A 21,708-nucleotide genomic window follows, 5' to 3' on the forward strand; every position below is an offset into this window, starting at 1 on the left:
TCGTTTGAACCTAAACATCCGTCTCTCCGTAGCGCGTGCTTGTTAGCTCCGTCAACCGAGCAGATAACAGGGACGAATTTAAAGTAATTCTTTAATTAAATGTAACGAACAATGGCGTTAATTCCCGTTGTTTGTGGCACGGGACAAGCTAACGTTTGCATGTCTCGCCATAAGCAAATAAAGAAGACGTGGACTTTGCGCAGGGGACGAGCTGGGAGCACCGAGAGGCGAAGCGAGGTCATCTAACGATATTTCTGCCACCATGGGTTTGCTTAACCTCGTAATATCCAGCGTAGGAAAATGTCTGGACGCAGTTTGCTTCATGCTGGATGTCAATTTTCTCATCGTCCACACGGTGGTTCGAACTATCCTGGCGGCTATGGCGTTCATAAGCAGCCTGCCCACCCTCTTCCTCAACTCGCTGGTGGACCTCGTGGACTTGGTCGTGTTCGGCCTGACGTCTGTGGCAGAAACGACTTCTAACGTAGCCCACGGGACCGCCGCCGCGCTGTGGCGCTTGCTGCTGTTCCTGGAGGGGCTGCTGGAGAGCCTGAAGATGGTGGGCTACCTGTCCAGCCACGTCGTGCTTCGGTCGAAGGAGCAGCTGTGTCGATGCTTCCTGTCCACGCTGGAGGGCTGCAGCATTGCTGCCAGTTTAGTTGTCTACCTGACCAATACTGTGATCAATTTCGCACTCATTGCTGCCCAGAACATTTACGCGGAAGTGGCCGGCGTGTGCCAACTGGTCTCCAGTCCGCTGCAGACGTTGCTGGAGCTCGTCTTCACCTCCTGCACCTTTCTGTACAGCAGCCTGGCTGGGACGTCGTCCTTCCTGTGGTCACCCTGTGAACTGCTGCTGGACTTTGCCGTTTCACTGGTCCAGATGTTCATCAGCGTCTTCATACTGAACACCAATGGCCTTGTGCTCACTGTCGCTATCGCTCTGATCACCACCGCCTACCTGAATCCGGAGCAGACGCGAGCGATCGCTGTGCGACTTGTGCACCACGTCAACTCCTTTCCTGCCCTGCGTAGACTTTATCTGGTTCTCCTTGACCTCGCGTCGACCTTGTGGGGTGCGCCGCAAGTCATGCGTGGTGTCGTGCAGAGTCTGCCCAGGATTCTCCATCAACTCCACCTGCTGGAGAGAGGGCTTCTGCAGCAGCTGTCGCAACTCAGCAGCCAGCTAGCTGGGAGGACACGGTTCCACAGAGTGCACGGCGACGGCGACCCCGGGCAGGAGCGGCGTGACCCCCCGGACGGAAGAGCAGGAGACGTCGCCCACCAGGAGTTGGCTCCCCTCTCAACGAGACGACTAAAGGAGTCGGCGCCTTCGACTTCTTCTTCTTCTTCGGGCAAAGTCGGTAAAGCTATGCCCGCTGAGGATCTGCTTCAGCTGCTGAAGGAGCAGGAGGACAGGAAGAAGTGCGTCATCTGCCAGGACAGCTCCAAGACGGTGGTGCTGCTGCCCTGCAGGCACCTCTGCTTGTGCAGAGGCTGCACCAACATCCTGTTGAGGCAGCCCGTCTACCAACAGAACTGCCCGCTGTGTCGCCACATGATCTTCAGCACGATGGATGTGTATCTATGAGGGACCATCGAGGGTGGATTCGTGCGTCCACACGGAACAGTCGACGTTAGGTTTTGCTACTCCTGCTATGGTGTTGTGTGCCTAATTGTTTTACGAGGCTGTGTCGAACAACAGGTCTGGTGATTTTGTACATTTTTCTTCCTGTCAATAATCGGCGCTTCATTCCATCTCTTAACGCTTTTCATACTTTATTTCCTGACACTGCACTCGTTGCTTTTGTCTAAAGATGCAAACATTCAAAAACATTTATTTTCTTTTTTTTGGGAGTTTTCAACGATTGTCAACCGAACGGGAGGAACATTTCCAACTGCATGACATTTATTTGTCCTCACAAACAACGGTAGTTTGTAATGTTAATTGTTCATTTTGTATTTTTGTGGATTTATCATCAGTAACAAAGAGAATGCCATCAGGCAAGTCTTAAATTTAATATTTAAAAAATAGGACATACACTTACACAGTTGTAAACTATTTGCTATCTGTGCGCACTATGAATGAAATTGACATAATTGTCATTTCGACTAGTCAAGTAATGACGTGCTTTTATTGTTGAATCAAATTACAACATTAAAATGGCATTACTAAAAAAATTGCTTCATCCACGATTGGTTTTTGTGTTTTGTTCTACAGTTTTTAGCGACAGTGATTATAGCAGTGAAACGTGTGCTATATTTGGGCTGCACGCTGTCTGCTTTGAGCATTTCATTCATTCATCTTCTGAACCTTTTTATCCGTTACCGGGTCGTGGGAGGAAGCCGGAGGACCCGGAGAGAACCCACGCAGACATGGGGAGAACGTGCAAACTCAGACAAGGCACCCAAGGCAGATTTGAACCTGTTCAGAAATGTTCTGCTTTCCTTTGGCCAAGCCGAAAGAAATTCAACTTGCACTGTACTTGAATGCAAGTGATTCTGTTGTGTGGTAAACAAGCATTCCAAGCAGCACCATGTTTGTTTTGTCATCAATGTTCTGTAAATGCTGACCTCTGTAAAGAGGATACATTTTTTTTTCTGTATTTAGGGGAAGCGATATATAACATGAATGAACCATATCTAATATTCCAGTCCGACCTGATGAAACGCAGCTTCGTCTGTTTATTTGTTCCATCGATGGGGGTTATTCCAGTCTTCCATTAGAAGCACATTACAGTCACCACCAACACACAATCCATAAAAGGTTCACTCTTTCCTTTATTATTGTAATAAAACACAGTTTGCATTGGATAAAAGGACTATAAACTAATAATTCTTTACAATTTCATTAGCTTTTGTTTCAGCAAAGCTGAAGTGTTATTGATCGGCGTTAGAGTTTATGGGGCATTATGTCACCACCATTCATTTGGGGTTTTTCTTTTTTCTTTTCGATGTTTAATGGCTTGAAATCATTAGATTTTTTTTCCTATTGTAGCTTTGATACCAATGTCTGACCGAGCTGTCCTCACACCTGCCGTTTCAATGGCACAGAACATATGCTGTGATTCAAATGCGTGAATGTCTTTTTTTGGAAAGCGGGTATGTCTGCCGCATCTGTTTTTAATAAAATAAAAAAAACCTGAGCATCAGTCACATCATAGTGTCTGTTTTTAATAAAAAATAAATATTTGACATGTTCAGTTTTGCCATAGTTACCATATGAAATATGTGTTTGCCATGTAAACAGAAAGTGATCTCATCTTTCGACTTGTGAAAGCTAAAATATAAGCAGCAGAAAGTGAAAGTGTTTGGTTGATGCCTTGAAATTGCTTTCCATGAGCAGACCTGCAACATAACACCACACCTGTTAGGCATAAAAGATTCATTTGTAGATTGGATAAACTCAGTTTTATCTGTAAGATCAAAGAAGAAACTCAAATAGGATCATCGGTAATCTGAGGCCGTTATTGAATATGTTGTTACAGTAGACATTAATCCGAATGCACCTCCTGCTGTGATTGAGAATGCATAAAATCTGTTCAGCAGAAAACTAGATACTGGGGGAAAGGATTTAGGCAGGTGTGAAGAAATGCTTAAAAGTAAGAAATCGTTCAAACATATATTCAATATTATTTTCCAAATACAAAGTGAGCGAATTTCTCTCTCTCTATATATATATACATATATACTGTATATCCATTTCTGAAACTACAATCAAATTACCACGAGATACGTAGACCACGGATGGTCAACTGAAGTGTGTTTATCTGTTGACTTCATCGTACGTCCCATGCATGCTGCTGGCTGTGCTGCCTTCAGGTGTTCCCACCAAAAGTCTCAGGACTTTTCACTAGTCATTCGGTGTCGTGGCAGGTCTTGGCACAGGCACGAATGTAGAGTGTAAGTAAGTGTGAAGTGCTTGTGCTGAAGGACTGTAAGGTTAGAAGAGTGGGACTTTAATAGTCACACGGGGATTAGTTCCACCACGAAATGGCAATCCACCGGTGTTTCAGAGCTTCATTCCGCTTCTCAGTTTTCCCTCTGAAACGTTTTCCAGATGCAAAGTAGGCTATCAAAGAATATACTTCAAGTAATGTGTATGAATTGAAATAGAGAATTAAGGTTTGATGGGTTGTTTTTTTTTCACTTGTCCCTTAACATGAAATGACCAGATCAGAAAACAAATCCGCTATCTGTTTATCTTCTCCTGACCGCCAAGCCCCAACCTCAGCAGTTTTTATGCGTTCATGTCGGTAATAAATGAGGAGGAGAAAAGGATGTTTAATGTCAAGGGAAGAGCGACGGTAATGTAGTGATTTCTGCTCTGGGGATGTGACCTTTTCCCTCTGACCCCACTGGGCGTGCACAAGCAGCAGTGTGGGAAAATGCCTGTGCCGATCTGGGGCGGTCCCTGTCCTCATTGTGGGCGCTCACAAGAGAATTTCCCTGTATAAGATGACGAAGTAACTTTCCCCCAAAAAATTATTTTAGGTTCAACGTATTTAAATCTAAATGCCTTTGTGTTTTAAATCTTACATTTTGTTTCCCCTCTGGGGAAGGGGAGTAGGTAATTACAACTGAAAAGAGACTGGAAAAGGGAGGAAAGCATGCAGCAAAGCACCCAGGGTAGCCTCAAACACATTCCCATGTTGGGACTGAATGACAGGAATGCCATAGCTTTAATTATTTATTTTTTATTGAATATTATACTGTAAAAACAGGAAATTAATTTCTAATTACAACAATCAGTATTAGCATCACTTTATCCATCTACAGCAGTAAAATCAGGTTTTGTATTAAAGAGAGATGTTAAATTCTAGAACATATAGTTTTAATTTATATTACTATGACATATTGTATGAATTTATTAGATTATCTTTTTAAATATGGTATTAGTCCTATTACTGAAGTGGAGGGTGTGAATATTCCCTATAGAAACTACAACTGTTATCTAATTAAAATAAGTTTTGGACATTAAAATTAAGCAATGAGAACAAAGAGAAGTACATTTGGTGTGACTTCCTCACAACTGCATTTCAGAACTTGGTTTTAATTAATCCAGATTAACATGATGAACTGGAATATTTGCAGCATGATGTGTTGCTTTGGCCATGCAGAGATTAAATCTGGTGAGTCCCTAAATTGGAAGCTTGATGATAGCCATCAGGTTTGAGGGTCAGTTTATGGGTGACCCATGGGAGTCGAACTTTCACCTACTGGCTGACATGGGCTACTGTTCCCTCCCAGAAAGCCAGAGGGCCAGTGGGATAGATGAGATGATGTTAGATAAAAAAAAATACTGATAAACCGCTCCTTGTTGGTTGATGCGCTTTGTTTTATTCGGACATTAATTCAGTGCGTGTCATGTCATGTTTTAGATAGTAATCCACACAAAACACCCAATAAAAGTATTTGAAAATAAATGAACAGTGATGTGATAGTGCCCTCTGCCGGACACATGTAATACATTCACCCTGCAGATTTTCTTTAATTGTACTTTGTTTGAAAAACCGATCAGAATACAATTATGTGCAATGAGATCCTTGTTTCACTGCCAGGTTTTATTTGATACTAATTTTTATGACTGAACTAGTGACAAGTTTAAAATAATTATTTAAAACAAAAGCTAATATGCATAATATATTTTACCAAAGTACGTTACACCTAACATCTACGATATTGGCAGTTTTGTGGTGAACTAAACAGCAGCAGCAAAAACGTAAATAATCCCCCCCCACGTGTTGATGAATGGGCAGTACATCCATCAACTGTTATTTTGCCACTATTGTTTCCTTTGAAGGGATCTTATGATTTAGGCAACATTAACTTTTGGATATTCATAATTTCACATGCAAATTGAACATAAAAGTTTGGTTTTGAGCGAAGCTTTATAAAGTAAAGCATTTGGATGCTTTTTTGCTCGACTGTGTTATTGTTGTTTTATTGCGACACGCTGGAGTATCCCGTTCATACCACTAGGTGTCGCTGTGGGTCTGTATTTCTCCCACATTCTCGCACAAACACTGTAAAAGGTTTTCCATTCATCTTTGGTCGTGGCTGAACTGCTGATGAAATTGTGACATGTTTTTATTTATTTTTAAATCTCCCCTTGATTAATTTACGTGCCGTAAACAGCATGATATATAATTTCATCCAGTAATGCTGCTAAAATTATTCAACTAGGCTTAAAATACATTTAAGCTCACAATGAATTCATGTATACAAGGTAAAATATAGAAATATATGTTAAAATAGCTAAATGAAAAATGGAATTCAGTTGGATGACCGAAAATCTTTTTACGCGTGAAGATAACAAAAGAGATGCTGCAAATGACGGTTTCAACCTCCGGAATAAACGCACTCCTCTCCCATTCGTTCCATTTCGCTTTATTTTGCCAACCCCTGTTTTAATGTGAAAGTCCTCACCGGACGTGCTTTTTTTTTTTTTTTTACTATCAAGCCAAAGAGACAACCATCCCTTGCGCTCAGCACTCTGAGAGTGTGTGTATACGCACGGTGTGTGAGAAACGTGTGTATGTGTGTGTGCGTAAACACACCTCGTGAGATGAGAACTGACTGCCGCAGAAACTAACAGGGTTGAATTGTGACCGCTCAGATGAGGAGATGGCAGCCGAATCCAGCCGGAGATTCACGAAGAACCTGCTGAAGCCGGGGAGCGCGGCGGAGATACGGCAGACGGCGTGCAACGCGGTGCGGCACTGCGCGGCGACGGTGAGTAGAGCCGAATGAATGAAGAGCGACAACATGGTGGTGGAGTGGGAGAACGCATCACCACCTGTGGGGGGGGGGGGGGGGGGTCCACTGCGCTGTTTGCTGCGCCGGGCTTCGAACGCGCTCCACCTGGGAGGCTTTTGCGCTGCAGCGGATGAGCGGCGGCGGCGCAGCGCAGGAGCGCAAAAGCCTCCTGCTGGGAGAACAATTCATTACGTTCTAAACGGATGAGCACATTTCATCTCCACTATAATGGGAAGAATCCGCTTATTGGCTGCTAACGTGGCTATAAAGCCGTAGAGCGCCCCCCCCCCCTCCTGTGCGTATAAATAGGAGCGTATTTCAACGTGGCCGCCTGAAATGAATGAAACGCAGCAAAGGAGCAGGTTCGGCAGGAGAGCAGCGAGATGCGGTTTACATCTGTCTCCAGCGGTGTGGAGAGAAACCCCGGAAAGATGGAGGGAGAAACCGAGCAGGAGTCAGGAGAGGGAGGATCCGAGCAGGAGTCAGGAGAGGGAGAAACCGAGCAGGAGTCAGGAGAGGGAGGATCCGAGCAGGAGTCAGGAGAGAGAGAACCCGAGCAGGAGTCAGGAGAGGGAGGATCCGAGCAGGAGTCAGGAGAGGGAGGATCCGAGCAGGAGTCAGGAGAGGGAGAAACCGAGCAGGAGTCAGGAGAGGGAGGATCCGAGCAGGAGTCAGGAGAGAGAGAACCCGAGCAGGAGTCAGGAGAGGGAGGATCCAAGCAGGAGTCAGGAGAGGGAGGATCCGAGCAGGAGTCAGGAGAGGGAGGATCCAAGCAGGAGTCAGGAGAGGGAGGATCCGAGCAGGAGTCAGGAGAGGGAGGATCCTCCGCCGGCCTTCACTGGTTCTGCCATCGGGCTGGTTGAATGCGTGACATAAAGGCTCCCCCGGTGGGTGTGTCGCCAGTTCAGGACCGGATTGACGCATTCGAGATGGAAGAAAAGGTTATCTCTGGAAAACCGCCACTTGCGCACATCATAGATGCGCGCGCGCGCACACACACGAGGAGGATTTGTGCCCCCCCCCCGCCCCCATGATGTCCTTTTGATTCATCTGGCCGAGAACAAATCCTCATCCTTACGCGCGCGTGTATATGCGTGTGTGTGTGTGTGTGTGTGTGTGTGTGTATGAACATGGAGAAAGGGCTCTCCTCTCCAGTTGCTGCTCCTCCACATCATCCTTGGCTCGGATTTTAGTGTGTCAGTGGGGCATAGCGTAGTCAGTAATGATTGATCTCCAGCAGGATATCATTCAGTAGCGTGGATACTGTACCCCCCCAGGCCCAACAGCCCCCTTTAATGTGAAGACAAAAGCAAACCCCCCGTAAACACAAAGGTTGAAATGTGGATCTACATCAAACTACACACACTCATCAGTACCAGCTCCCTAAATATGACAGATTTCTATGTATATTTTCTCATCAACATCCAGAGAAGAAACATCAAAGCAAGTGTTTATTATTTACGGATTATATTCTGGTGCAAGACTCTTCTTTTTTTGACTTTTTTTTTTCCTGACAAACCAACAAAGCAAATCAATGGACTTGTCTGAAAACACAGCTTCCTACGCTGAGGCGATAAAGAGGGGAAATACACGATTACTTGTAAAAAAAAATTGTCTTTATTTTATTGAGTATACATGGCAGAAGGTGAGATTAAAATGCAGCAAACGCGGGGAAAAAAAATTACATCTAATGACATTGATTGATGAATCTGATCCATTTTTAATGCCACTAGGCTCTGCTGAATAGAACAAATAGCCATGCAGGAGCATTTAAGAGAGCAAAGGTTTTCTGACAGTATGCATTTGTCACGGCCTCAAATGGACGACAACAGAGCAGTTTATTGATCGACTGGTGGGTCACCTTGTGCTGTTATCATGATACGCATGCATAGGACCGCAGTGCAACACCTAAATGTCAAGCAAACACACACACAAAGTAAAAATAGAAAGGATGTGAGAAAATAAAATATATGGCCTGTTAGCGGAATGACGGACGGATGATATGCACAGAAGCTATAAAAGATAATATTCATTCATTCATTTTCTACTGCTTTTTCCATTTTGTGGGTCACGGGAAAGATAATAATTTATATAGTGGAACATATGTTATTTGATTTTTTTCTTTTTTACAGGAAACAAATATCACTTTTTTTTAAACTTTATATTCAATTTTTGCATTTGTTTTATAGGTTGAGTTATTCTGTGCTATAAAGATACACATAATTAATTGAAAACTAAGAAACAAATACGTGAAATAAACGGTAACTTATTTTTGCAACCGAGCTGCGGCATCTTCCCCACCTTTGCCAGGTGCAGCAGTATTGTAGTTTGTGTAATTATCACTACATACAAGCCAATAATATAGTATATAGTATATTAAATGGGGTATTCTACTTTATAGTACTTATATTTGATGTGCAGTTTTATGCTAATACTTTACTGAAGTTACATTCTGAATCCATTACATGCTCGTAACAGAATATTTCTAGTGATTTGATAGATAATCTACAAACAACAACTTTATCATAATACCATATATTTGTTTTGATCATTAAATGATAAATTGTTGTTGAATAAAATAACCAAAGTGATTTCAACTTGTGAATTAAATACCTAAATAAAATTAAGTCCAGAAATATATACCAGTATGTAAAATAATTCACTGTTCCCAATAATATTCAGTCGGCAACTTGTCCCCACAATGACGAGTTTGTATGTCATCGTTTCACATGGATATTGTTGTAGCTTTAAGGATTGATACTTAAAGCTACTGCATGCAAGTCGAAAGATGCAGTTTCTTTCTTTCTTTCTTTCTTTCTTTCTTAGGGTTAGGCGGGTGTCTAAATATCCATAGGCATTGTTTGTGCATACCTGTGGACGTTTGTGTGTGTGTGTGTGTGTGTGTGTGTTAATGCGTGGCATTAAGGTAAGAGAAACCAGGTCAGCAGAATCAGCCCTCATTGCACAACATTCACTGAAGCGTGAGGCTCTTTCTCTCTCTCTTTTCATAGTAGCCATTTCTTTTGCTCCTCATTCGCTTAATGTCTCCTCCCTCCCCTCCCTCCTCTGACTTTACTCCCCATCTCACCATGGCTTCCTTACTATGTCAGCTTCTTCTATATCTATGGTCAGACTGTTTTCTCCTTGCTTATTGCCCCACTACTCTGCATGGGCCCTTCTATTTTTAATGTGTGTGTGTGTGTTTGTCTATTTCTGTTTGTTTATTCTGTGTGTGCGTGTGTGTGTGTGTGTGTGTGTGTACCTGATAAATCCTCCCTGGTGTGGGCTGCATTCCCCCCTGAAGAACCTGTTGTGTGAAAGCCAGCACTGCTTTCTGACTGCTGCTCTGTTTCTCATAGTGGTCAGCCCACCCATCTTCAAATATGCAGGGAGCATTGTGGTGTAGGACTGTAGGTAGACGGAAGCAACAAGGAACTAAAGCCTTGCAGCTTCAGCGATGAATTAATAAAAAATAACATCATAAAAACATACTAAACAAACTATTTCATCTCTTATTTCCAGATCAAATAAAGATTAATTTGCAGGGTATAGAAGTAGGAGGGGTGATTAGAATGTGCAACTACAGTATAATCAACTATGTATCAATGAAATAAACTGCCTGTGTCTGGTGGAAAATCCCAATATTTCCATATTGCAGTGTGAATCTCTGAAAAAGATACCCCCCAATGCCCATTTTTTCCCAATATGGCGACACCCCAATTGAACATCCGGAATAATGACACAGGCTGTCTATGAAAGGGAGTGAAAGACAGATGCAAATCAAATCCACTCCCACCACTGCATGAATTTAGACCCCTTGACTTGCAAGCAAGGCGAGCTTGGTTACCGGGTCATCCTTGTGACGCTGACTTCCTGCCGGGTTCAACTGCCTCATTACCACGGCTGCCATTCACACCAACACACAGCTAGACGTACAGGCCAACACGGCCCCCCCGGGCATCCCACTGCACCATGAGTCCACATGCAGCCTCATGCATGCTTGCTTCCCTGCAGCATACTCACGTCTGGTACGTCCCCGTGGACAGTCAGAGCCTGATTTTGGTGCCCGTTCTAGTTATTTGCAAGGAATCTTCCATTTTGCTGTCCAGTCTTAGAGACAGAGCTTCAGTCCAAAAGCATCTAAATTATTATTGCTATCATTATTAGAATATATATATATTTTAATATCACTGTATATTTTTTAAATACAGTACTTTAATCCCTTTAACCCTTTCCCAAAGCACACCGTGAAAAAAAAGATGAGCTTGTTAACTATTTTAAGCAACAGGTTTTTATTATCATGCAGACTTTAGTCACATTTCATTGCTATTGATTGCTTTATAAATGAATTGCATAGGGAGTGATAAAAGTGGCCGTGTAATGATGTCAGCACCATAAACTGACACCAGTATCCGACTGCCTTAAAGGGACTCACCAGAGCTCATAGAGGCACAATGACACTTTAATCGCCATCCCTTAAAGTCATTCTATTAAGTGATCAGATCCATCAGGAAAGTCTTTGATGCATTTGAACCGTCTGGAAACGAAACTTTAGGTTTGCAGTGATGTAAAACACACACGACTGATAGTGAATGGGCTAAAACATGCAAAAAACGTTCTTTGGCATGATGGCCGTGGACCAATGTGGTTCACATCCCAGCCTCGTAGGTTGACTTGTGTTCTTTGGCCTCAGTGCCACATTGTGTGTAGAGCAGTCTGTAGCACTTTTTATATTATAGTTCAAGCGCTTTTCCCTCCTGTGGTTTTCACATTGTATTATTGGCTAAAGCTTGCGCCAGATGTTCTTAAATATTAAGTGGAGAGTTCATATTTCATTAACTTCCTTTTACTAGCATCCATCTCATTTGTTACCTAAATCCTCGCACAGCGTGCTTTGTGACAGACAGTAGGGAAGGCGTGGAGATATTCTACATCTCCCCCCCCCCCCCCCCCCCCCCTATTCTGCTCTCCTCTCTGGAAATTGAATCGTTTTTAGCTCTTGACACTTTTTCCACATTCCATTATTTTAATTTTCTCTGCTCTCAGTTACAATGTGCAGAGCACAAGCACACCTTCATTGGTGGGGGTGGGGGGGCGGGGGGCAAGTTGTCAGACTTGTGCATCGTGTCAGCTGCCTGGGATGCATTGTGCACGCCTGCTGACCTGCCTTTTTTTTGTGCAACATACTTGCAGAACGGCCTGTTGTGTGCCTGCATGAGTGTGTGTGCACGTGCACCAGTCTGGTACTTGTGGTTGTGGAAAACCAACTATTTAGCTTGCAATAAAGCCTTGCAGGATACTACGGGCTTGTAAGGGATTTACATCTGTGGTTTGCGTCCTCAGTGAGCTGCTCTGTTTCAGGAAGAGATTTGTCCGAGATGCTTTAGTCAGATTCTGGCAGCATGAAACACGGACTTGTGTGTGTGTGTGTGTGTCCCAACCCAGTGGCTGTAACTGATAATGCTGAAAGTCAATTATCTCAGAGGAACCAGTTAGATTACCGGCAATTAGTTTGATCTCCCACAACTATGCTTCTGTTTCCATGGCAACAGACAAAGGGTCATTCGGCATGAAATTGTGACAGCGGCAGGACTGTTGCAACTCCTCGCACACCTCAACCCTTTTCACTTTCAGCACGTCTCATTGGATTTTGTCCATCGCTCTGCTCCCACGCTATTTCATAGATGGATGGAAGAGACTTTTTAAACCTGGATAAGGCAGGACAGGGACCGGAGCGGCGATGGAAGTAGACTCGAGCTCTTTATTGGACCCTGTGGACAGTTCATGTCAGCGTTGCAGCTCCGGAAACCAAGTCGGCCTCTCAACACTGCAGGACAAAAAAATCCTGCACGGTTGTGTTTACGTCTGTGGAAAACAGAGACAGCATTTCCATTCCCGCTACTGTTCCATCAGTTAGGGGTTTGGGGCATCATGCCACAGTTTGTTTTATGTTCATGTAAATAAGAACGAAGGGAGAATCCCCCCCTCCAGCAAAAACAAAATAAGATGATGATGTTAAACCCGTTGCTTGTGAAAGCAGCAAAACCTCATGGGCTGAGTTTGCATGAGTTCTTGCAAAGTGGGACAGGAAGCTGCAGTGCTCGCTCTTTCTCGTTCACACACTCTCACACACACACACACACCGTGCATTTTGTGACTCCGCTGTGCAGCTTCTTTGAAAAGCTATGCGCCTTCATGGTGCCTTCGCCTGATCGCCTGATCATATCGCTCGAGATATCTCGTCGGCAGGATGAGGCACACTAATGTCCCTCTTCCTGTCCAACCTTCTCTCGCTCTGTCCCCCCTCTGCTTCTTGTCCTTTCACCTTGCTTGGGCTCTCCTCCTGTCCCGCTCAGTGCTGTTGTGAGTGACGCCTCCAGTTTCCACCACTGTGTGCGTAATATATAGACACAGAGGCTGGAGAACAGAGCGAGGGATGAGAGATAGATGAATAGGCCTTTGACACTTGCTGTGACTGAGCTGCAGACGACGCGTCCTGATAACCGGGACCGCGGGACCGTGCACCACCAGGCCTTCGTCTGCCATCTCAATGGCTCATTCACGAAGGGCAGGGAAATAAAAGCAAAGAGAAGAGAGCAAAGTGTGCATTTGTGACTCTCTGACTGAATCTCCCCACTCTTTGAACGCTGCACAGAGTGAACTCATAGGTTAGTGTCCCCCCCCCCCCCCCCCCCTCACCTGAAATAAATCTAACTTTTCAGCATCAGGCTGCCAGTTACTGGATTGTATGAGAAGACTAAACGTCTGTCCGCGTGGACTGAGAGAAATATGCGCCTGTCTGCGTGTCGGCGTTGTTTGTGAGCTACGGGAGTAGGAGCGCGAGGTCCCCGGGGGCTTTATGCATTGTGCCGGTCCACGCTCACAATCGGCCCTTTGGAGAGGCTTCTCAGCCTGTGAACTGTTCCACTCAGACTCAGCTGACCAGACCTTGTCCAAGTGAAGCTTGACTTTTGTCCTCGCCTCGTTCTTTCACTCCAAACCGGCCTCACTGCTCTTCCCCCCGTAACTTAATAGATATCGACTCGTCCATTCAGACCCTTTCCAGAGCCGCGGGGTCGTGAGTGGGTAAGAGAGGGGATGAAAGTGGGATATGGGGCGGGGGGGCACTTAACATACTAGACTAAGAATAGTTCAGTGGCTCTCTGTGAGTGAATTGCATTGCTGTGTCTTCTCTTCACTCTGCATTCCAGAGTAGGAGGCCTGAATATGTTCGGGCCATTAGCGTCCGACCCTGAGCCCCGCCGCCCGAGGACCGTACTCGCCGTGTGACCGTGAGACTCTCTCCGGACTTTCCCTTTCCAGCGCTGGCTGGACAGGGAGACAGAGAGAGAACAAGAGGGATCTCATTAACTCGTGCACAAGTACTTGTACCGGTGCTTTGACAATGAACAGATGCCCCAATAAATAAGATTGCATTTGATCTCATCCAGTAAATCTGATCATTTCATTTGATCTTATATCTCCAAGAGTGACTTGTTGAGGCGTCGCATCTTTTATTCAGTGGACATTTGTCTGCAAGACACCAGTTCTAAATGAACACGCTCCGGAGCCTCTGACTCAATAAGTGAAGGTGGAGGCGGGTGGCAGCTCCGTCCATTGCCTGTCATGCTTGAGGATGGATGATGAAGGGTGAGAGTGTACAGGATATTTAGAGTTAAAGTCTCCGCGTAGCCCTCCGTGCACCAATTTGACCCCGGATACGTCAAAACTGTGGAAAGGGATCCGAAAAAAGAAATAGGTGAGGGGAGACAGACGAGGGATTTTGCAGAGAAGGCATGAGGGGGGGGGGGGTGCTGGCACAAAGGCTGCGCAGAGGTTACGTGCTTGTGTAGGTGTCATACGTAGGCGCACGATGAATGATTTATCAGAATCAGGCATTCTAGTAGGCTTTTCTTCACTGTTAGGGCGTAGAGTGTGTGTGTGTGTGTGTGTGTGTGTGTGTGTGTAGGGGGGGGGGGGGGGGTTCTCTCTGTCTGCCACGAGGCTGATGCGATTACTCATGGCCGTAGTTGGTTATAACCATTGAATGTGTCTCTTCTGGCATGTTTACCAAAAAAGTAAAGTTGAGCTCAGACCTGATGTTAAGGTTCAGACTGAGGACAGACTCTAACAGAGTTGCTGGAAGGCAGAATTATTTGGGATGATTGTCGAAGGAGTTGTTACAGTGTCTCACATGTCAGCGGCTCAGCGGAGGTAAAAGGGAGTTTGGGGGGTATTTCAGAGTTTGATTTGGAAAGCAGATCCCAGGACAGGACACAGGAGATGCTTGACAGCGCTGCAAATGGGCCAGATAATATCACAGTCGTGATTTGCCGTAGTGGAATGGCTTTAATTATTTTTGCTGATTTACTTTTTCCAGTATTGTCAAGCCTTTCTGAACAGACTGATACGAGTGAAAGCCCCCCCCCCCCCCCCCCCCCTCTGCTGCCTGGGTCATTTTTCTTCTTCTAATCCTTGTTCTTGTTCTTGGATGGAAAAAGAAAAACACACGCAATTAAAGCGGCAGCTCTGCTTACATGAACTTTTCTTGCAGTATGAACTTACACCCTTGAGTCGCGCTGGCCAAAGAAAGCTTTCCTACGCCGTGCATTTGTCCTGTCAGTGACGGGACAAGAGGGAGCGGAGGGAAGGAGGGATGAAGCGGCGGGGAGATGTGGGAGAAGAGATTAGTCAGACAGTGACACAGAGCTGCTATTGCTGCTGCTGCACGGCTGATAAATGAGACGTATCAGAGGCCACATCTTTACTTGTGTGATGCTTTTTATGAATGCAGGAGTGCATGAAAGAAACGCATGGGTGGAACGATTTGAGAATAAGTTTTATTCTGCTCTTAATCCAGCTATAAGGAGTGTTTCACAGAGGAGATCCAGGAACAGTTACATCCATATAACATGGATCCTGCTTGATTCCCCCCCACAGGTCCCAAAGGTGGGTCACCTCGTCTGGCAATGAGAACACCTCCACCCATATCATAAAAACGCTGATCTAAACATAAAATAAAATGTGTAAATGAAACAAAAAAGAGAAAAGAAAAAGAGACTACTATTTCTTTATATACTGAGCATCAAGGTGTTTCAGATCTGGGCGTCATACATAATGAGTGCAACCATGAGCTTTATCCAATTTTGCTCCCATGAGACAATAATAATAAAAAATCGAATTACTTTTTAACTGTGTTAAAGTAAAGTAGTCTCTGTATCCACTGCTCAGCCATTTAGTTCCTGTAATTCAAAGCTCTCAGGATATGATTTTGATGCCCCGCTCAATTATCTGCTTTAACAAGCCACTCTTTCAGATTCCACAGATACGTTTGTGCTGTGTAACAGCTGGGCTCGTTTTCCTCTTCATTTTGTGCTTGTTCGCCCTGAACAAAAAAACGTAGAGCTACGGTAAAGAGAATCAATGGACCTTTTTCTTTTTAACAATGCCCCCCTTTCTCAGCACCACCTTCCTCTTCCCCATATTCTCTCGCTCATTCCATCCCTCCTGCCTCAGGACTTCTCATTTAAAGACATTTTGATGGCTTCCTTTTCTAAACACACCAGCAGCCGATGAACCAGATAACATCTGTGGCACTGCGCGCCACCTGGAGCTCAGCGAGGGGGAGACATGATGGCAGTGGAGGCTGGCATAGGGCAAACGTTGCCTGCTGTGCTGACGACTCGGCACTAGATGGCATTGGCAGGTTTGCTGTGGCTCTTCCTGTTTCCTGCTTCAGGGAAAAGCTCAACTCAGAGCCAGACGGATTCACGGGAGAATTCCATTCAGCTTCCATCGCATCAAAGCCATCGCTCGGAATTGAAACGACTGTGTGTCGCTTGATCGAGTGATGATCAGCCATGAAAGAGGGACAGAAGCAAAATCAGATCTGATGTTTGTGACAGACGAGCAAGCAAAGCAAAACCAAAATGAGTCACAATCCAGCTCTGAGCTAAATGCTAAATGCTTAGAGCAGAAAAGGTCCTGCCGCCATTCAACAGGGCTCCGCTTTGGCTTCATAATGTCAAAGGCACATATTTTCCAAGCGCTAATTTGCCACAGCTGCAGCTCGTTCTGTCCAAACGACTCGCATTAAGATGAATCAGTTAAAGCCATGAAGACTACAAGAAAAAAACAAATGACGCGTCTGTAAAAACTTGTTGCAGGTTTTTTTTTATTGACGTGTTTTTAATCATCAGGTCTGAGGTAAGTATTGTCCCCAGTTGTAGTTGGAGTATAAGTCAGTTCATCAGATGAAGAACGCGCTCGGCCCGGCGTCTCACAGTGAGAGATGTGCTGCCACATCTGAGGCTGAGGCTTTACTGAGAGCATCGCTGCATCCGTTGAAATCAATAATCAATGATACCTCAATACATCCACAGAGGAGGTTCTATTTTTGCTGGCCTTTACCAAGATCCTGTGGATCCAGAAGAATCTGCCATTACTGAAAGTTAGCTTTTTGTGAATAACCTCTAAACTAATAATGATATCAATTTAAATCCAAAGGTTTGTTTTCATGGTTAAGGAATCTAAACATATAGACCAAATAAATGTATTATTTTTGGTGTAAATCACAATATAGGAAGACTGAGCTACTTGGCGGAGGTCTGTGCTCTCCGAGTGCTTTTCTAGTCTAAATTGAGTTCTTTAAAAAAATGATCCTGAGTTTCTGTATTTTTATTTTTTTATTTTTTTTGTGCAATCAGTGAGAGAAAACGCTGTATGTGTATGTGTGTGTGTGTTCTGTGTGAGACTAGAAGAGTGGGCAGTGCAACCAGGGGGAAGTTGACCCTGCGTCCTCCTGCGCTGCTCTAGGAGTGGCGGAGGCCACGCCGTAGTTTGCAGAGAATCCAGCATCCTTCCTGTTGTGGTTACCATGGGAACTGGAGAGTGTTTTCCCGAGTAAAGGCAGCAGAGCTCTGCACCACATCAAACGCCGCTGCCATGAGTCAGTCTGCCGCTCCACAGGGAGCCTAACTATAGCAGCACTAACCGCTTACAAGGCAGTGTGCACACATTTTAATGGACCGTGGTTTCCTTCTTGACCGAGTTGGCTGAGGTATTTGGAGTCTGTAAAATGGCTTAAGTTTTTTCTTTTGTCTAAACAGTAAACATGCATGTGCATGTAGAATACACAGACACACACACACACATCAGACACCAGGAAATCTGCACACACAGCTGTGTGTTCAGGACCAGTTCAGCCAGGAGTAGAGACCGAGGCTCTGCAGCTGGAAAACATTAGTGCTACAAATGATGGCAGCACACTGGCTCTCTACACCCAAATGAGTTCATCCTCTGAAGCGGTTCGGACGCACACACAGTTTAACCACTGACACAGAGGGATGTGAGGCAAACACAAACTCCAAGATAGCATCAGCCTAACAGTATAAAGGCTCCACACCTGTACAGAATGAAGGATGATACTTCAATATAGCTCAATTCTATAAAATAAAATAAAAATTAAGAATTGTTATTTTCTTTCATAACTTGAATAAACAAATATGTCCGGCTCCTGTTTGAAGGTTCGGGAATATAATGTGAAAATAAAATAAAAGGGCTCCTGCAAAACAAACAAAAAGCAGAAATGATGGTTGGTGGAAGACCAATGGTGGCATGTTATCACCGTGATAGTGATGTTAGCAGGCTTCAGTGCAAAGCAGACGGCGCCCCTCCTATAATGGTAATGCTCAGGACGTTCAACAAATCTGAAGGATAAGCAATAAAGGTGCCTCGTAGTTGTGACGTAGACAGAGCTATTGATTTGAATATCCCAGTGATGATCCCTACACTGAGGGTTAAAGAACGTTTCCTGGTTCACTCTACTCTTGTCAATAGCCTAATCCTGACGATTCGATTCCAGTTGGATTTGATTCCAAGGCAGCCAGAAAATCTCAAGTCTGTGTCTGAAAACAGAAGTGAGTGTGAGAGCGCCCTGCTGGATGCACAACATGAGGACTTTGCTGGCATCTACAGGTCATGTGTGTGTGTGTGTGTGTGTGTGTGTACATACAAACTGTTGCTGTGTGGGAGAAGAATTGCAAGCCATGTATGTGCCCATACGCTGGTTTTATTTAGCTGTGTGAAGCATTATAATAGTGAGCCTTTGTGTAGGTGGTGGGTGTTTTTTTTCTGACACGGACATGGACACTAATGGCCTTAATCATGACCTAACAATGGCGCCGCGGTTGCCACCTACTCTCTGTGCGGAGATGAGCGAGGGCACATTTCTGGACGTGTGCATTATTTGTTGCTGGATTACAGATCTACTGGCAGCCTTTGCAAACAAGGCATACATTGAGCTAAATTATAATGTATCAGAACGTTCCCTCCGCTGACCCTGAGTGTGATGCTTTAAGGATATGCATTTAAATATATTCAATTATGGAATTTCCTTAACTCCTTAGCTCACTGTTTCTTAATCCATAACCTTTAATTACCTCACAGCTGTGAAAATTGTTTGTCCCCCTGATTTAACTCTTCCAGATCATCAAATAAATGTTAATATTAGACATCGATAGCCCAATTAAAATACAAAATGTAGTTTTTAAATGATTATTTCATTTATTAAGGCAGAGACCTCTATTGCACTCGGGCTCTGCAATAAGACAAACCTTTGAAAGCAAAATCCAAGATTTGGAGTGGTCTCGTCAATGTCCAGACTAAACTCCAAACCTTAAACCGGCAGTTCATCCTCAACTTCCCTCCAGTGTGGCTGAACTAAAACAGTTCTGCAAAGAAGAGTGGGCCAGATTTCCTCTACAGCAATGCAACATTTGGATTGGAGTTTTGGCCACTAAGGGTGGCACAACCAGTTATTAGATTGAGGGGGGCAAAAGAGGGCAGCTTTCTTAATCTTCTCAGTTTTGAAGATACATTGAACTCACGTTAAATATTTTTATTCTAATACTTGCGTGCTTCTCTTTGCCAATGTGTGTACAGCACTGGGTAAGAAAGACCACAATGGAGTGAGATATTTACATTCTGCAGCTCTAATAAGATTTGTCGCGTTCGAAGTCATAGACTATGAACCTTTATGAAGCACGTATTGGAAATAGCAACTATGTCGTCTTCTGACGCTCTAACAACCTCAACATTGTCAGCAACATTGTGGCTTTGCTAGTCTCTGTGGCTGTCTTGAAATGCAGCCGTTTGATGCCACAACACTGAGCTCTGCACTTCATCTCCTTCCTGTTCTTTATCATTTCAGATCTATTTCTCTACATGGCAGATTGAGGTGCATCATGTTATCGCCAGGAGGATTTCTTGCTCAGTATATTGTACATCTGTGATGCTTATGTTTGTAGTTTTGTTATATCGTACCAACAAAACGAAACCAAGCCAAGGAAATGTATTAATGCTGCCTTCTAATGTTCTTCCTACACTTGAGTCGATGGAAACATCCTCTCTTCTTTAATCTTGGATCTTTTATCCTCTCACATCTACAGCGTGTTTGACTGATTGTTGTATTGTTTTAGCCCATTATTTCTTTTTCCAAATTAAAGGTTGTTGGCTCCAGTCAGACAAAACTGGCAAAGAGCGGCGACTTGACATTCAGCCTTCAAAGCGTCTCTGCTGTCATGGACGCTGATACGTCCACAGGCTTTACTAAGTCTGTCTGTTTTGGAGAACCTCTGGCTCAGGAACGAACAAGGGGAATTTAGCATTAGACAAATGTCCGAATTGCCAGATGACTATATGAAAAACATTTTCTTCTCAATGTCTTTCAAACATGGAAGAAAAAGAAAAGCACAACCAGATGTTACAGAGATAGGAGAACAATTATAGCGGCAAAGGTTCAAACTGCTTTAATGGATCTTTGTACTTTTAGACCCATAAAAGTCCCAGCCTCTGTCCTGTTGTCTATTTACTGAACCACAGTCAGGGGAATTTCACTTTGACTCTGCTGTCTGAAAAACTCCACATTCATGCTTCATCTGTAGAGCGACCCGCGACACACTTTCCACCCACTTTCCATTCAATAGCCTCTCTCAGTACTCCCCAACACTCACCCTGGAGCATGGCACACATTCTGCCAAGCTCCACTTGGAACGCTAAGATGAATTTAACGCAGTAAACACATGCATATGAATAAAGTAACACATCATGAAAAGAAGCAACGGTGCATTTGGCCAAATCATCTGCAGTGCACAACAAAAATGGTGCTGCAGACTGAAAATGAATTAATTGTGTGTGTGTGTGTGTGTGTGTGTGTGTGGGGGGGGGGGGGGGGGGGGGGCAGCTGGTTCTGGTCAGCTGACAGCTAATTCAGACTGTGATTTGTTGGTTCAACTGGGCTGGACTGACTACAGCTGCAGTTTGTGTGTATTACAGAACAAGAGAGAGAGAGGGAAGCAGAGAGAGAGAGCGGGTGAGAGACTGTGTGTAGCGCCAACAACATTAGGAGCTGGAGATCAGAGTGGAGCAGCAAAGGGAAAACACAGAAATCTTGCAAAGCAGGGCTGATGGTAGAGAAACAAGGCAGGTGAGGGTCGAGAAGGATGGAGTCTGAGTTGTCCTATTGGGTTTGAACTGGGCACAGCATCACTGACTGGACCAGGGGCTGAACTCAATTTTGCAGCAAAGGTTGCCCTGGGTGAACAAGGAATCTAACTTCAGGTGACGCCTGGTTGGACGAGGACTAATCTGCAGTGCATTATGGGTTGCTCAGCCAGTGTGGCCCTGCTTCTGCGCTCAGTGGGCGGGGCTGACTGCAGTCACATGTGTTCACGACCAGACCAGATGTCATTGGACGCTGCAGCTCCTACTCTGGAGGGTTACACCACTACCACCTCGCCTGTGACCATCATTGTAATGGTAACCGTCATCTTTGCATGTGTGCACAAAATGTGTCATTTTATGTTTTTAGGTATTTTATGTGTAGATAATGGATCTTGGATGTTCAGCCAAAAGGTAAAAACTCTTACCTTGTGTGTAAACATAACTTTT

At 44.5% G+C, this 21,708-nt stretch overlaps 2 protein-coding genes across 2 annotated transcripts in view; both read left to right on the forward strand.

The window, feature by feature from the left end:
- Positions 1 to 262: 262 nt before the first annotated feature.
- Positions 263 to 1,591, forward strand: LOC137915183 (E3 ubiquitin-protein ligase RNF26-like). The gene has a single exon (XM_068758626.1). The coding sequence runs from the start codon at positions 263 to 265 to the stop codon at positions 1,589 to 1,591; it is 1,329 nt and encodes a 442-aa protein (XP_068614727.1).
- A 19,826-nt stretch (positions 1,592 to 21,417) lies between these two features.
- Positions 21,418 to 21,708, forward strand: part of LOC137915176 (dedicator of cytokinesis protein 10-like) — a 31,963-nt gene continuing 31,672 nt past the window's right edge. Inside the window, exon 1 of the mRNA XM_068758618.1 lies at positions 21,418 to 21,576. Coding sequence (XP_068614719.1) covers positions 21,418 to 21,576 — 159 coding nt within the window. The remainder of the gene's footprint in view (positions 21,577 to 21,708) is intronic.

Source organism: Brachionichthys hirsutus, unplaced genomic scaffold (assembly GCF_040956055.1).
Source record: "Brachionichthys hirsutus isolate HB-005 unplaced genomic scaffold, CSIRO-AGI_Bhir_v1 contig_982, whole genome shotgun sequence".
In the NCBI taxonomy this organism is placed as follows: domain Eukaryota; kingdom Metazoa; phylum Chordata; class Actinopteri; order Lophiiformes; family Brachionichthyidae; genus Brachionichthys; species Brachionichthys hirsutus.

Coding starts and splice junctions, on each gene's coding strand:
- LOC137915183 (XM_068758626.1), top strand. CDS start 263: ATGGGTTTGCTTAACCTCGTAATATCCAGCGTAGGAAAATGTCTGGAC.